At 51.0% G+C, this 12,373-nt stretch overlaps 7 protein-coding genes across 7 annotated transcripts; 1 reads left to right on the top strand and 6 right to left on the bottom strand.

The window, feature by feature from the left end:
- Positions 1–31: 31 nt before the first annotated feature.
- On the bottom strand, positions 32–979 carry KL911_004552 (uncharacterized protein; the record flags this gene model as incomplete). Its single annotated transcript, XM_043199856.1, has 1 exon — positions 32–979. One exon carries the CDS (start codon positions 977–979, stop codon positions 32–34), a length of 948 nt encoding a protein of 315 aa, XP_043052748.1.
- A 145-nt stretch (positions 980–1,124) lies between these two features.
- Positions 1,125–2,642, bottom strand: KL911_004553 (uncharacterized protein; the record flags this gene model as incomplete). The annotated part of the gene is made up of 1 exon (XM_043199857.1): positions 1,125–2,642. One exon carries the CDS (start codon positions 2,640–2,642, stop codon positions 1,125–1,127), a length of 1,518 nt encoding a protein of 505 aa, XP_043052749.1.
- A 572-nt stretch (positions 2,643–3,214) lies between these two features.
- On the bottom strand, positions 3,215–4,735 carry KL911_004554 (uncharacterized protein; the record flags this gene model as incomplete). Its single annotated transcript, XM_043199858.1, has 1 exon — positions 3,215–4,735. The coding sequence occupies one exon, from the start codon at positions 4,733–4,735 to the stop codon at positions 3,215–3,217; it is 1,521 nt and encodes a 506-aa protein (XP_043052750.1).
- A 744-nt stretch (positions 4,736–5,479) lies between these two features.
- Positions 5,480–7,564, bottom strand: KL911_004555 (uncharacterized protein; the record flags this gene model as incomplete). The annotated part of the gene is made up of 1 exon (XM_043199859.1): positions 5,480–7,564. One exon carries the CDS (start codon positions 7,562–7,564, stop codon positions 5,480–5,482), a length of 2,085 nt encoding a protein of 694 aa, XP_043052751.1.
- A 151-nt stretch (positions 7,565–7,715) lies between these two features.
- KL911_004556 (uncharacterized protein) lies at positions 7,716–8,171 on the top strand (the record flags this gene model as incomplete). The annotated part of the gene is made up of 1 exon (XM_043199860.1): positions 7,716–8,171. The coding sequence occupies one exon, from the start codon at positions 7,716–7,718 to the stop codon at positions 8,169–8,171; it is 456 nt and encodes a 151-aa protein (XP_043052752.1).
- Positions 8,172–8,207: 36 nt separating this feature from the next.
- On the bottom strand, positions 8,208–11,066 carry KL911_004557 (uncharacterized protein; the record flags this gene model as incomplete). The annotated part of the gene is made up of 1 exon (XM_043199861.1): positions 8,208–11,066. The coding sequence occupies one exon, from the start codon at positions 11,064–11,066 to the stop codon at positions 8,208–8,210; it is 2,859 nt and encodes a 952-aa protein (XP_043052753.1).
- Positions 11,067–11,181: 115 nt separating this feature from the next.
- Positions 11,182–12,267, bottom strand: KL911_004558 (uncharacterized protein; the record flags this gene model as incomplete). Its single annotated transcript, XM_043199862.1, has 1 exon — positions 11,182–12,267. One exon carries the CDS (start codon positions 12,265–12,267, stop codon positions 11,182–11,184), a length of 1,086 nt encoding a protein of 361 aa, XP_043052754.1.
- Positions 12,268–12,373: the final 106 nt, after the last annotated feature.

Raw genomic sequence — 12,373 nt, forward strand, 5'->3', positions numbered from 1 at the left:
AATAAAGGTTATCAGAATTAATATGCCGCTTCTACGATTCTATGTCGTAGTAGGCATTGTAGAAGTACAGCACGGAGAAGATGAAAAATGCAATGGCCCCTCCTAAAGTGACGCTGCGCATACTGATCTTGGTGGCGAGCAATTGTCCTCCGATCACCGCCATGCCCGTGCAGAGTGCGTGCCCAACGACGCCTCCCAAAATAACCATCCAGTAGTCAGAGCCGGCAGCCATTGCTATGGTTGCAATTTGCGAGCGGTCTCCCCATTCACCCAAAAAGGTCATTGCAAAAGTTTGCACCCAGACCGGCGACAAGATATAAGATGCAAGGTTGGAGACGTGGGACAGGCCCTCCTTCCAAATCGGTTTTCTCGCAACTGCGCCCGGCACGGCGGCCTCCTCCAAACTTCCCGAACGCTGGTTCAGCGTTGAAACCTCGATCTCCTCCTCAACTTCCGCGAGTTCCTCGTCTATTCCCGCGTTCTTTGACATGGCCATGCCCTCCTTGAGCAGGCTGACTCCGAAGATAACAAAGAGCACACCTGCCAAGAATTGCGTCAGCCGATGAGGAATGAGGCTAGGCAGCACGTGTCCCACAACACCCGAGAGAATCGTCATGAAGGCCAGGGCAGCCAAAGCGGAGGAAAACACCACCATTCTTGGGTGTTTCATGGCCATCAAGGCGGCCACCAGAAATGTTTTATCACCGATCTCGCTGACCACGATCATCGACGTCGACATGAAAAACACCTCTGAGTGGCGTGGAAGTTCTGCTTCAGCGTTCAATGCATTCGCGCCCTTTGTTGCATCGGCCTTGAGGCTTTCCAAGTGTTGATCCAGCTTCTTGTCGTCCTTCGCTTGCGTGACCTGGATCGTCACCAGATCCGCATCGCTGATCGACTTGTCCCCCGAAACCGGCGGATACACAGCGTTCACAGAAGCTAAAATGGCTGCCAGAGCCAAAATATTGTGTGCCTTCATGCTAGTAAAAATGAAAAAAAATCTAAGCCTTTGTAATTGATTAACCAACCGTTCATATATACTTGGAAATTGGGACCCCAAAAAATCGGATCCAATAAAAGGTCTAAAAATAAATAAACACCTACTTGAGTATGAGGCCTGCAGCTCAATGGCCATGAAACGCCTCCTTAGGCATTGGGTTGTTGACAACCTCACCATCCTTAACTCCACCAGACTCATGCCATCCACCGTATTGCATGCCACCGTCTTCGAGTCCATGGAGCCGTTTGTATTCTCTAATCCGCTCGATCATCAGAGGCTTGAAGTTCTTCACGAGTCCTTGATACGGCCAGCTGAAGGCTTCACCCATGGCACAGATAGAGTGTCCTTCCACCTTCTTCGTGAGCTCCAATGCCTTATCAATCTCCTTTTCCTGGGCCTGACCAACATAGAACCTGTCCATCATTTTCGACAGGTAGGTAGAGCCCTCTCTGCATGGAGTGCATTGACCGCAACTTTCGTGCTTATAGAAGGCTAAGAGCCGCTGAATGCCGCGAATGACGTCGGCCTGCTTATTGAACACGATGACTGCTGCCGTACCCAATCCCGATCCGGCATCTCTGAGAGCATCGTAGTCCATCAGGACGTCGTCGCAAGTATCCTTGTTCAAAATAGGAGTAGAAGACCCGCCTGGAATCACTGCAAGCAGGTTGTCCCAGCCGCCCTTGACTCCACCACAGTGCCTCTCTAGCAACTCCTTCATGGAGATCGACATCTCTTCCTCAACCGTGCAGGGCTCGTTCACGTTTCCAGAAATGCAGTACAGCTTGGTGCCCGAGTTCCGCTCGCGTCCAAAGCTGCTGAACCATTTTCCACCACGGCGACAGATGGTAGGCGCCACTGCCACCGTCTCGACGTTGGTAACCGTGCTAGGACGTCCATAAAGTCCCACGCCTGCCGGGAAAGGTGGCTTCAGTCTCGGCTTGCCTGCTTTTCCCTCAAGTGACTCAATGAGCGCGGTTTCCTCCCCGCACACATACGCCCCCATTCCTCTGTGGATGTACACGTCAAAAGCGAAGCCAGAACCACAGGCATCAGGCCCCAGGAAGCCGGCCTCATACGCCTCGTTGATAGCATGTTGCAAGGTCACTGCCTCGTTGTAAAACTCTCCCCTGATATAAATATACGCTGCGGTTGCATTCATAGCTCTGCCTGCAACAAGACACCCCTCAACAAGCTTATGCGGCTCCTTGCGCATGATTTCTCTGTCTTTGCAGGTCCCGGGCTCACCTTCGTCAGCATTGACAACCAGATACCGAGGCCCAACGTTTTTGTTCCATCCGGGAGGATTCATAAATGACCACTTGAGGCCACTGGGGAATCCTGCTCCACCACGTCCCCGCAGCCCGGATGCCTTGATCTCGTCGATAATCCACGTGTCTCCCTTGAGCAGGATCTCTTTCGTCTTGTACCAATCGCCTATTTTCATGGCAGTCTTCAGATCGTAGCTGGGGGTTCCGTGTTTCTTGGAGTTCCCCAGATACAAGTTCTGGAAGATCCTATCCTGGTCCGCGAGACCCCCGTGAACTCGGTTGGGTGTATCTTCGACCGTGGCAAACGACCTGGCCGCCATTGCCACCCGCCTGGTCAAACCGCTCGTATGTCTATAGCTAAATTTTAACATAGCAACTGCGGTGGGGTAAAAAAACGGAAGGGAAAAATAGCTACGATTTTTAGCGTATGGAAGAGAAATTATTCATAAGCTTATAAAAATGAATTCGCGTAGGAGGGTGGTAGAAGTCGCCATCGTTAAAAGCTCTTCTTCTATATGATTTCAGCACATCTGGACAAAGTGTTCATAGTCTGAGGTTAGCATGGTGAGTCAGCCAATACTTACTTTGTGGTGTTACAACTTGGACACTTGCAAGCGGATCCGCACTTGCATCTGGTCTCCTCCTTGCCGCCACAGCAGGCTGTTGGTTTTGACGACTTTTCAGACATGGAAGTCCGCGGAGGCTGGACTGCGGTCTGCGAGCTCTTGTTACCTGAACATCCACAAGCCATGATGAAAAACAAAGATTGGTTGGAAAAAAAGCGCTTCTTATAATGCGCCGATATCTGGTGCTTTTTTAGGAAGGATGATACGGCGGACAGGACTGCCAGATAAGGAAGCTATAATCATAAAAAAAAACCAGGCAGATAATGAAAAAATATACTTGACAGTCGTTTAATAGATGAATACTTACTTATTCGTGATTACATTTTGGATGGAGAAGACTTCCTTTTGAGCTCCTGAACCTTCTTTCTGATCAGTTCTCCAATAATAGGTTCAGCCTTCGAGAAGTACTCGTAAACGCGGTCCTGGATGAACTCGTCAGCAGCAGAAACATGGTTTGCAACATTCTTAACAAGCGACTCCTGTTCGCCCGGTGTCCTGCCAAGAACCTTCCAGAACATCTTTGGCTGGTAGTAGTCGTAATCGCTGTGCTCCCAGTGGTACGGAACCACTTCGCCGGAATACTTTTCGTCTGGCTTATCGCCAGAAGCCTTAGGGCTCACAGCGTACTGGATAGGACAGTTGTAAGCATTTGCGTAGTTAGGCGTGCCGCCCAGGTTGCCATCAACACACATAGGACCGTCTCTGTTGATAGGAGCGAATGAGCCCGACTTCAGTGGACAGTTGACTGGGATCTGGTGGTAGTTAGGTCCAAGTCTGTGCCTATGCGTGTCTGGGTACGAGAACAATCTCGATTGCAACACAGGGTCGTTCGAAGGCTCCATGCCAGGAACAGTGTGCGAAGGAGAAAAGGCAATCTGCTCGGTTTCAGCATAGTAATTCTTCGGGTTCTCGTTCAGAGTGAATCTGCCAAAGTGTCTCAATGGGAAGTCCTTGTGTGGCCACACCTTGGTCAAGTCAAACACCGAGAATGGCAGTCTCTTGCTCTCCTCAAGAGTCATTGTCTGGATGTAGCACTCCCACGATGGGTAGTCTCCTTTCTCAATGGCCTCCCACAGGTCTCTGGTGGTGTAGTCTGGATCTTCTCCTGCCAACCTGCCAGCCTCCTCGTCCAGCAGGTTGTGCACGCCCTGGTTGGCAATGAAGTGAACCTGGACATACACCCACTCGCCCTTGGAGTTATACCATTTGTAGGTGTGGCCAGAGTAGCCGTTCATGGTTCTGTACGAGGCCGGAGTACCTCTGTTGGAGAATAAATACATGACTTGGTGCAAAGACTCGTCATTGGCCGTCAGATAGTCCCAGAACATGTTTGCGTCCTTGAGGTTTGTGGCAGGGTTTCTCTTCTGAGTGTGAATGAAGTGGGGAAACTTGATTGGGTCTCTGATGAAGAAGATAGGCGTGTTGTTGTACACCAGGTCCAAGTTTCCCTCCTCCGTGTAGAACTTGGTTGCAAATCCTCTAGGGTCTCTGGCTGTGTCTGCAGAACCCTTTTCTCCACCCACTGTGGAAAATCTTGTGAAAATTCTGGTCTTCTTACCAACAGTGTCGAGGAACTTGGCACAGCAAACATCGGTAATGTCGTCGGTCACCTCAAACACACCGTAAGCTCCAGCACCCTTGGCGTGCACCACTCTCTCTGGAATTCTCTCCCTGTCAAAGTGGGCGAGTGTGTCAATGAGCTTGAAATCTTGCAACAGCAATGGGCCCATTGGAGGAGCATACCGGTAACCGGTGGTATCCAGAGGGATCCGCTGGCTGGTGAAGGGATCCGACACAGGACAGCCTTGCGAAGTAGTGAAAACAGGGGGATTTGACATTTTGTGCAACAAATGGTTAGCCGAATTGGGGTGCGGCCGGGAACCTTTATATATTTTTGGTTAGGCTTTGAACATTATCGTTGCCCCCGCCTGCATGCATAGACTATTATTTTACCAGTTGCAAAATTGCTGACATACCTGAGGAGAGTTTCTGGACTTGGGTGTATTACTAAGAGGCAAGCTACGGTTGCTCTCCAATCACGAGATCTCGCCTGGCTCATGACCAATTGTGTCTGGGGAACGACACCACGCATTGCTCACCCGCTCGGGGGACAGCCAAAACCACAGACTCGTCTTGCTGCGTGTGGGGCCAATTGGGTTGCTGGAATTTGTAAGGCTGGCTGGATTAGGAAGTCGCAATCATTGCAGAATCGTTGCGGTGCGAGGAGGCATTGATTTAGGCTACGGGTTTTATTTCAAAACGGGCTGTGCAATTTTTTTTCTTCATGGTGTTTACTCACAGGCTGTAAGTAGACCACATGTTTGTTGTCTGACCGTCTAGATCGTACCGGATCCCGTTTTGCACGGCAAAACAGGCCCGCATCGCACAGGGCTCGCTGCAGCCTGACCCGACGCTCAAGCCCAGCGAGCTGCAGGCTGCGTACACCGTCGACGACAACGTCCTCACCATCACTTTCGACGGAGTTTCCGAGAGAGTGATCAGGGTCGCGGCAAACAATACCATCGAGAACCTCAAGACGGTGATTGAGTGTTTGGAAGAGTTTGAAATTAGGTCTTGCTAAATTACACCAGTCTCTCCTCAAACCTAAGCTCGTCCAGGGGCTCGAGACCAATAAGAATACGCAAAAAGTTGTCCAGGCCCTGTCTCTGCTTGTTGAGCCCGTTGATGGCCTGGTAGCCAGGCCGTGTAAGCGGCGCCTTGAGCCAGTAGCTCAGGAAGCTCAGCACAGAGTACATGTCAGCATACTTGTCGTCAGAGTCCTTTTTGTAGGTAACTCTGGACAAAAACTCGGTCATGACCAGCAAATCGATGATCAGAGGTGTGGCCAGCAACGAGTCCTCGCAGACGTTGTGGATGCTGATTCTGTTGTGGCCTCCCAGCATCAGCTCGGAATAGTACTCGTCCATTGCAACCTTGGAGTCGCCAACAGCGTTCAGGTACTTGATCACAATGCAGTGGTCGATCTTCTTGCCCAGCTTGTCGTTGTACAGAATCTCGTTCGACGCAATCACGTCGTCCACCACAGACGCCTTGGAGATCTCCTTGGACCGGAATTGTCTGGGAGACGAGAGATTGTATCCATCGTTGTTGCCCAGATGGTTGTACGACGCAATGGAAACTGGCCGGATACCCGCGTCGACCAAAAACTGCGCCAGCACGGACTTGAGCTTGGTCTGGCCGCTCTTAAAGTCGTCTCCGCCGATGTAGGTGCGGTTCTGCTCGGCAAGCTCAATGACTCCGGGAACAAAAGTGTTCTGCGGACTTCCGTTGACGTACGGAACGTGCTCCAGAATGCTGGCCACGGCAAACACCGTGCTAGGGGCGATCTCCTCGTGGTCCTTCTTGATCGACTCGAGCAGATTCTCTGCCGTGTCGTTCACACCTGACACCACATCGGCGTATCTCTCGGTGTTGGCCGTCCACAACACGATGACCTTGTCGAGCTTGTTGGCGGCCTTGAAGTTGCGAATATCCTTTCGGATGGTCTCGACATGGCTCCACTTGCCGGTGGTCTGAATTTCGCCGTTAATTCTGTTGAAGCAGTTATTCGCTCTTTCATCCTGGTTGGCAGCAATGAAGTCTGGGTAGTAGATCGACTTCAGCGGAACGATCTCCTTCATCTGGTCCTTGAGCTTTTCCTGCAGGTCGTACTCCAAGACCTGTGCCTTCTGCATGGCGGCAGCGAGGTTGTCGCCGTTGATGTCCCAACCGCCGACGACAAAGTCGTTAGGGTTGACCATAGGCAGGAGCGAATTGAATGGAGCATACACATCCTGGCCCTTGGAGTCGATGCCGAGCTTGATGGTGGACGACTGGGTGACAGAGCCGTAGTAATTGGCAGTCTTCAGTCCTTCCTTGGTGTGGAATTGCAGCTTGTTCTTGTTGGCAAGGACGGAAGCGACAAACGTGGTTCCGTTGTTTCCTCCTAAGCCAACTAGCATGACACCCACTTTAGGCACTTTGAGGTCAACCTTGAATTGGTAAGGCTCTTCAAAAGGCTTGACGGCGAAGGAGCCGCTGGCCTCCTTTTCAACTATGGCGTTCTTGTACACATAGTTGGTGACGAGCTCGCTTTCGGAGAACTTGGTTTTGTCTGTCTGGACTTTAACTTGAGGGACGAATTGGACAGTCATGATGGATTGGATGATTCCAAACAGGCGCAAGCATGCGTATTTATAGTGCGAGGCGCCAGATATGAGCTGGAGCTGCCCCAGGAGCTGGCCAGCACACCTCGGCGTGTTCGCCGAGAAGCGCGCACCGTGATTGGCCATCGGCGAAAACAGGTTTCCCAAAGAGGAAATTTTCGCCGTAGAGCACCCCCGCCCGCCGAGGACTCTCCCAACAGCATGTGCGTGCACAATAGCGGCACAACCACAGAAAACGCTCTTTGGATATGTTTGAGAACGAATTGGGAAGGTGTGCAATAGCTGATTCGTAAACAACAACACAGAGCCGCCTCTGATTGGAAGGACCGGAGTGTCCCTAACGCGTTGGGATTCGTGTTGCACATGGTGCCGAAAGGCAGCAGGAATGTACTGAGATATGTTGGGCTCGACCTGGCTTCTAATTTTGCACCGAGTTTCAGATGAGCCTCTTTTCGATAGTTTATTCTGGTGCTTCAAGCTTCTCCTACATAGATCCCACATTGCTTAATTGCTATTTGGTAGCAATTGAGCACGCACACACCGGGAAGTAACATTTCTTGTACATAATTTGTAAGTTGCGTGTCGCCAAGTGGGCTGCTCCTCTCTTTGTGCTAGCTCTATTTAAGACGGACTCCTCACACCAAATATTTTTATGGATGACCAGAGTTCACAAATAACAGTAAGAACGAGCACCTCGACCATTCGCGCAGCCTCCTTGCACGGCGCCCCTTCTGGCGGCTCGATTTCTGTCACTGTGCCGCGAGGGACAGAATTGGAGGAGGGGGAGGACGACGACGAAGACGACCCGCTAAAGGTCAAAGAACTATCGCTAGCTTTTGACTATCTGATGTTCAAAATACAGGACCAGGCCAGCCAGCTCAGCGAACGGGTCGAAGCGCACGTTCTCCGCTCCAAGACTGAACACGAACATGACATCCAGACGATACAGGACAAGTTAGTGCAGATCAAGCAGTTAGTGGGCCATTGCGACCAAATTAACCTGGAAATCGATAAGCTCGAGCAATTGAACATGATCACCAAAGACTTCACCCAGCGTCTCATAGCGGTGCAGAACCGAATGAACGCCCACGCCCAAAAGTTTAAATAATGCGTTCGACACTTCTAATTTACACTATTTCGCCCATCAGGCATCTACTGTCTCTTCCTTATAGCGGCCAATTGCCTTCTTCACGTGTTGCTCCTCCGTCATTTTCTGCTTCAATTGCTCCAGTCGACTCTTGAACCTCACGCTGGCAAGCACAGCCAGGGCCACAGCGCGGAAGGTAAGCTGGGGTTTTTCCTTGCTAATTCCGCTCAGTTTCTGAAGACTGGCCACGACGCGCTCTTTACTCTCCAGCTCGCGCGTGAGAAAGTTCGTCACAAACCTGAGATCAGAGTTGCAGTCCTTGTACTGTTGCAACTTGATCTTGAATAGCTGTTTCTGGCTCTCCAGCAAGTTGACTCTCGGGTCTGACGAGTGGTCTTGCGACTTTGGCGAGCGTTGGGGACTCACGGGAGAAAGCGGGTATTCCGTCTTCTTCATCTGCTTGCTCAGGAGCACTTCTTGCGCAGCCCGGGAGCGCTCGAGACTAGCACGCATCTCGTCTAACTTTTGGGCAAGAGCAGTCTTCTCTTTATGAAGCGCATCGTACCTGTTCAATAGGTCGTTCTTCATTTCATTGTAGTCGTCCACAAGCTTCTTGATCTCCATATCCTTGAGTTCCAGCTCTTTTTGCGAGCTCCGCGAGCTCAATTTATATTTCAAATCCTCGAGCTCAGTGGTGAGTTTCGAATTTTGCTCGCTGACACGTTGTTGATCACTATCAAGCGACGAAATCGACTCCACAAGCTGTTTCCGCTCCTCCAGAGCATCGTCCAGCTTCCATTTCAGCTCGGCCAGCTCTTTCGTCTTCATGGAAAGCTCCGTTTTCAACCCATCGCGCTCCCTGCGTAGCTCCTTCATCTCAAAGCTATCTGGCTTGTCCAAAATTTCCCTGGCCTTTAGCGACTCCAGCTGTCGTCTCAGCTGATTGTTTTCACGCAAAAGATCATTATACTTCTCCTCCAACAGCCTTTTATCCTCCATCAACTCGCGGAGCTGAATCTTATTCTCAGACTTGCGCAAGCCAGTTTGCTCATTAAGCTCAGCAGTCATTTGCTCGATGCGCGATTGCAATCTTTTCGTTTCGGTCTCTTTGTAAGAGAGCTCTTCCTTTAGATCACGCACCAACGAGTCGGACTCATACTTAACATCTTCCAGCTCCTGACATTTAGTGGCATACGAAAACGATAATTTTTTGAAGTCGCGCTCGAGATCCTGTAACTCAGAGCTTGCGCGCGAATCATGCATCTGGTCCAGTAGTTTGTTGTACTCACGTTGAATTTTCTCAAAATCCTCGACAATCTCGAGTTTTTCGCGTTGCAGCTTTTCAATCGCGGCATACAGCTCGTTCTTTTCGTTGATAAACTTGGAGTCCATCTTGTCGATCTCGTTGACAAACTTATTGCGTTCTTCAACAAGCTTGTTCTGTAATTCTTCAACCGTATCCATCATATTATCATTTCTGCTGCCATCGCGATCAAGCTTCCTCAGCCGTTGCAGCTCCAATTCGCGGGTTTCAAGGTCTTTACTTTTGACCTCCAGCTCGCGTTGCAAATGCTTGCATTTGTGTTCAGCATCCTTCAATTTCTCATTCAGCTTGATGATGTTGTCGTACAGCGTGTTTTTCTCTTCCTCAACGGCATCGATATACGATTCGTTGCCCATGTGGTCTGCGGTCTCTGACTCCAGCCTGCGGACCTGTAACTGTAGACTAGTGATGGTCTTGGTATCTTGTTGATGGCGGCTGAACAGTTCTTCTACCTCTTGTCGTAGGTCCCTGTTTTCGTCTTCAAGTTCGCGTATAGTGTTGTTTGATCTGCGGTCTTCCAGATGACGAATCTCATCTTTGAGCTGGTCCAGGATTTCGGACAAACGGTGGTTCTTTGACTTAAGATCCTCGTTTTTGGATTCCAGACTCTCAATCTTGCGCTTGAGTTCTGCGTTTTCGCTCGTTTTGTCGTCAAGCTTGTTCCCAATCTCGTCGATAAACTTGTTGGCGTCGTTCAAATTGTCCACTAGGTCGTCTATCTTGCTTTTTGAGCGCGACTGGTCGTCGATATTGTCCTGCAAATCCTCCAACCGCGAGCGCAATGATCGGAGCTCTGCTTCTAGCTTTTCGTGCGAAGCTTGTAATTGGTCTTTCTCGTCCATCAATGCGTGAACCTCTTGCTGTAGATCAAGTGCACGGTCCTCGTTCTTGTCCGCGCGCTGACGTTCAGCCTCCAGCTCGCGTTTCACACGCTCAAAGTCGCGAAGTTGCATCTCATATTTCTCGATTTCCTGCTCGTAGTGCCGAAGTTGTTTCTCATTGCGTGACAGCAGATTCTCCTTGTCTTCGCCTCGCAACTGCTGTTGCAAAGCTTCCACTCTATCTCTCAAACTCACGTTCTCCTGGCTGAGCTCAACGTTCTGATTGATGATGTCGACTTTGTCTTTGGGCTGGCCTTCCAAGTACTTTCTCAGAGTCAGCAGCTCGATTCGCAGATTCAGGTTCTCTTCCTGCAAACTCTGCACCTGGTCGTGCTGTTTCCGCAACAAGTTACTGCCGTTCTCCACAAACGCGTGGTCTTTGGCATCGCGCGCTATTGGCTCTTCTTCATTATCTGAGAAATCAGGCAAAATGTCTGCTCCCCTAAATACACGGGTGTCTCTATTGTCGTCATTTAGAACGTCAAAAGTCTCATCAAAAGACGAATTGGTTATGCTGCTTCGCTTGACCGGCGAGCCGTTCTCGGCGCTCGTTTTCTGCGCCATGTTGCGTTGCAGCATGGGAAAATACCCGCTAGTAGACATGACGGGTTTCCTGCTGGCCCCTATCGGCGTAAACTCAAGCCCAGTGCCTCTCTGGGCCCGTCGAGCTTCTCGGGGGGTATTAACAAGAGGCCTGTGGGACGAAAACATGTCGACAACGCGCAAGTGCAGACCCCAATGATAACAAACTCTTGTTTGTTTACAGATGTTTCAATTTTTTTGCGCGTCGTCAATTTCTATACGTGTATTACATAATCACACAGTCTTATATATCGTTGACTGCCTTGACGAAGCCATCCAGTGCCTGCTTCGCGGCGCCAGAGCTCACGCTTTTCCGCGCAAGCTCAACACCCGCTTTCCAGGAAGACGCCAGGCCACCCACAACGGCCAAAGCTCCCGCGTTCATCAATATATAATCGACAACTGGATGTGCTCCCGATGCCAGGTCAAGTTCGTTGTTGAGGATCTTTGTGAGCAGCTCAGCATTTTCCTTTGGTGTTCCGGACCTCACGTGGTCCAGTGGGTGTTCGGGCAGACCGAAATCGGCGGGATGCAGCTTGAACTCGTCGATGTTACCGGTCTCTTTATTGTATCTCCAGACTTTGGTGGCACCGATCGGCGCGATTTCGTCAAGGACGACCTCGCCAAAAACTACCATGGTTTCTGCCGGCTCTCTGCCGCTCTTTCTGTCCAGTTTGACGGCTGCCTCGCAGTAGGTTCTGCCGAGCGCCTCGGTGTAGACGCCGAGGATACGGGCCTTGATAGGAATTGGGTTGAGCAGCGGCCCCAGAATGTTGAAAATGGTCGGAATGCCGAGACTGGCGCGCACGGGGGCCACCTTGGCCATTCCGTGGTGGAAAGCAGGAGCGAAGAGGAAACACAGTCGCGACGACGCGACGATTCCAGGCACGCTCTTGGAGTCGACCTTGTGCAGCTCGACGCCGAGATTGGTCATGAGGTCGCCAGCTCCAGAGGTCGACGTCGACGCCTTGCCGCCGTGCTTGCTCACCTTGAGCCCCATTCCGGCGCCGACGATGGCAGCCGACGTCGAAACGTTGAAAGTGTTCTGGCCGTCGCCGCCGGTGCCGACGACGTCGATGTAGCCTTCTGGGTCGACGGTGTGACCCGGAATGACGTCTGAAAACTGCAAAATGGTCTCAACGGCGGTCGCTATGTACTCTGAGTCGAAATCCAGACCGCGGATCCGGAGAGCGGTCAGAAAGGATGCGAGCTCGATGTCGTTGGTCTGGCCCTGGAAAACGAGTCGAAGGGCGGCCGCAAAATCGTCCACGGAGAACGACGCGGCGTTGTCCACCAGTTTGCGGATGTAGGGCGTCAACACCTTGGACATTGGAGTGATGATTTTATCTGCGGTTGGAAATCCACCAGGTGCACCCCTACACCGCTTGCAGGACGTATGTTTGTAGATTAATTTGGAAAAGTAGAAAACGCGTTCG

This window comes from Ogataea haglerorum (genome assembly GCF_019207285.1).
Source record: "Ogataea haglerorum isolate 81-453-3 chromosome Unknown 81-453-3_NODE_14_length_230722_cov_96.824488, whole genome shotgun sequence".
Taxonomy (NCBI): domain Eukaryota; kingdom Fungi; phylum Ascomycota; class Pichiomycetes; order Pichiales; family Pichiaceae; genus Ogataea; species Ogataea haglerorum.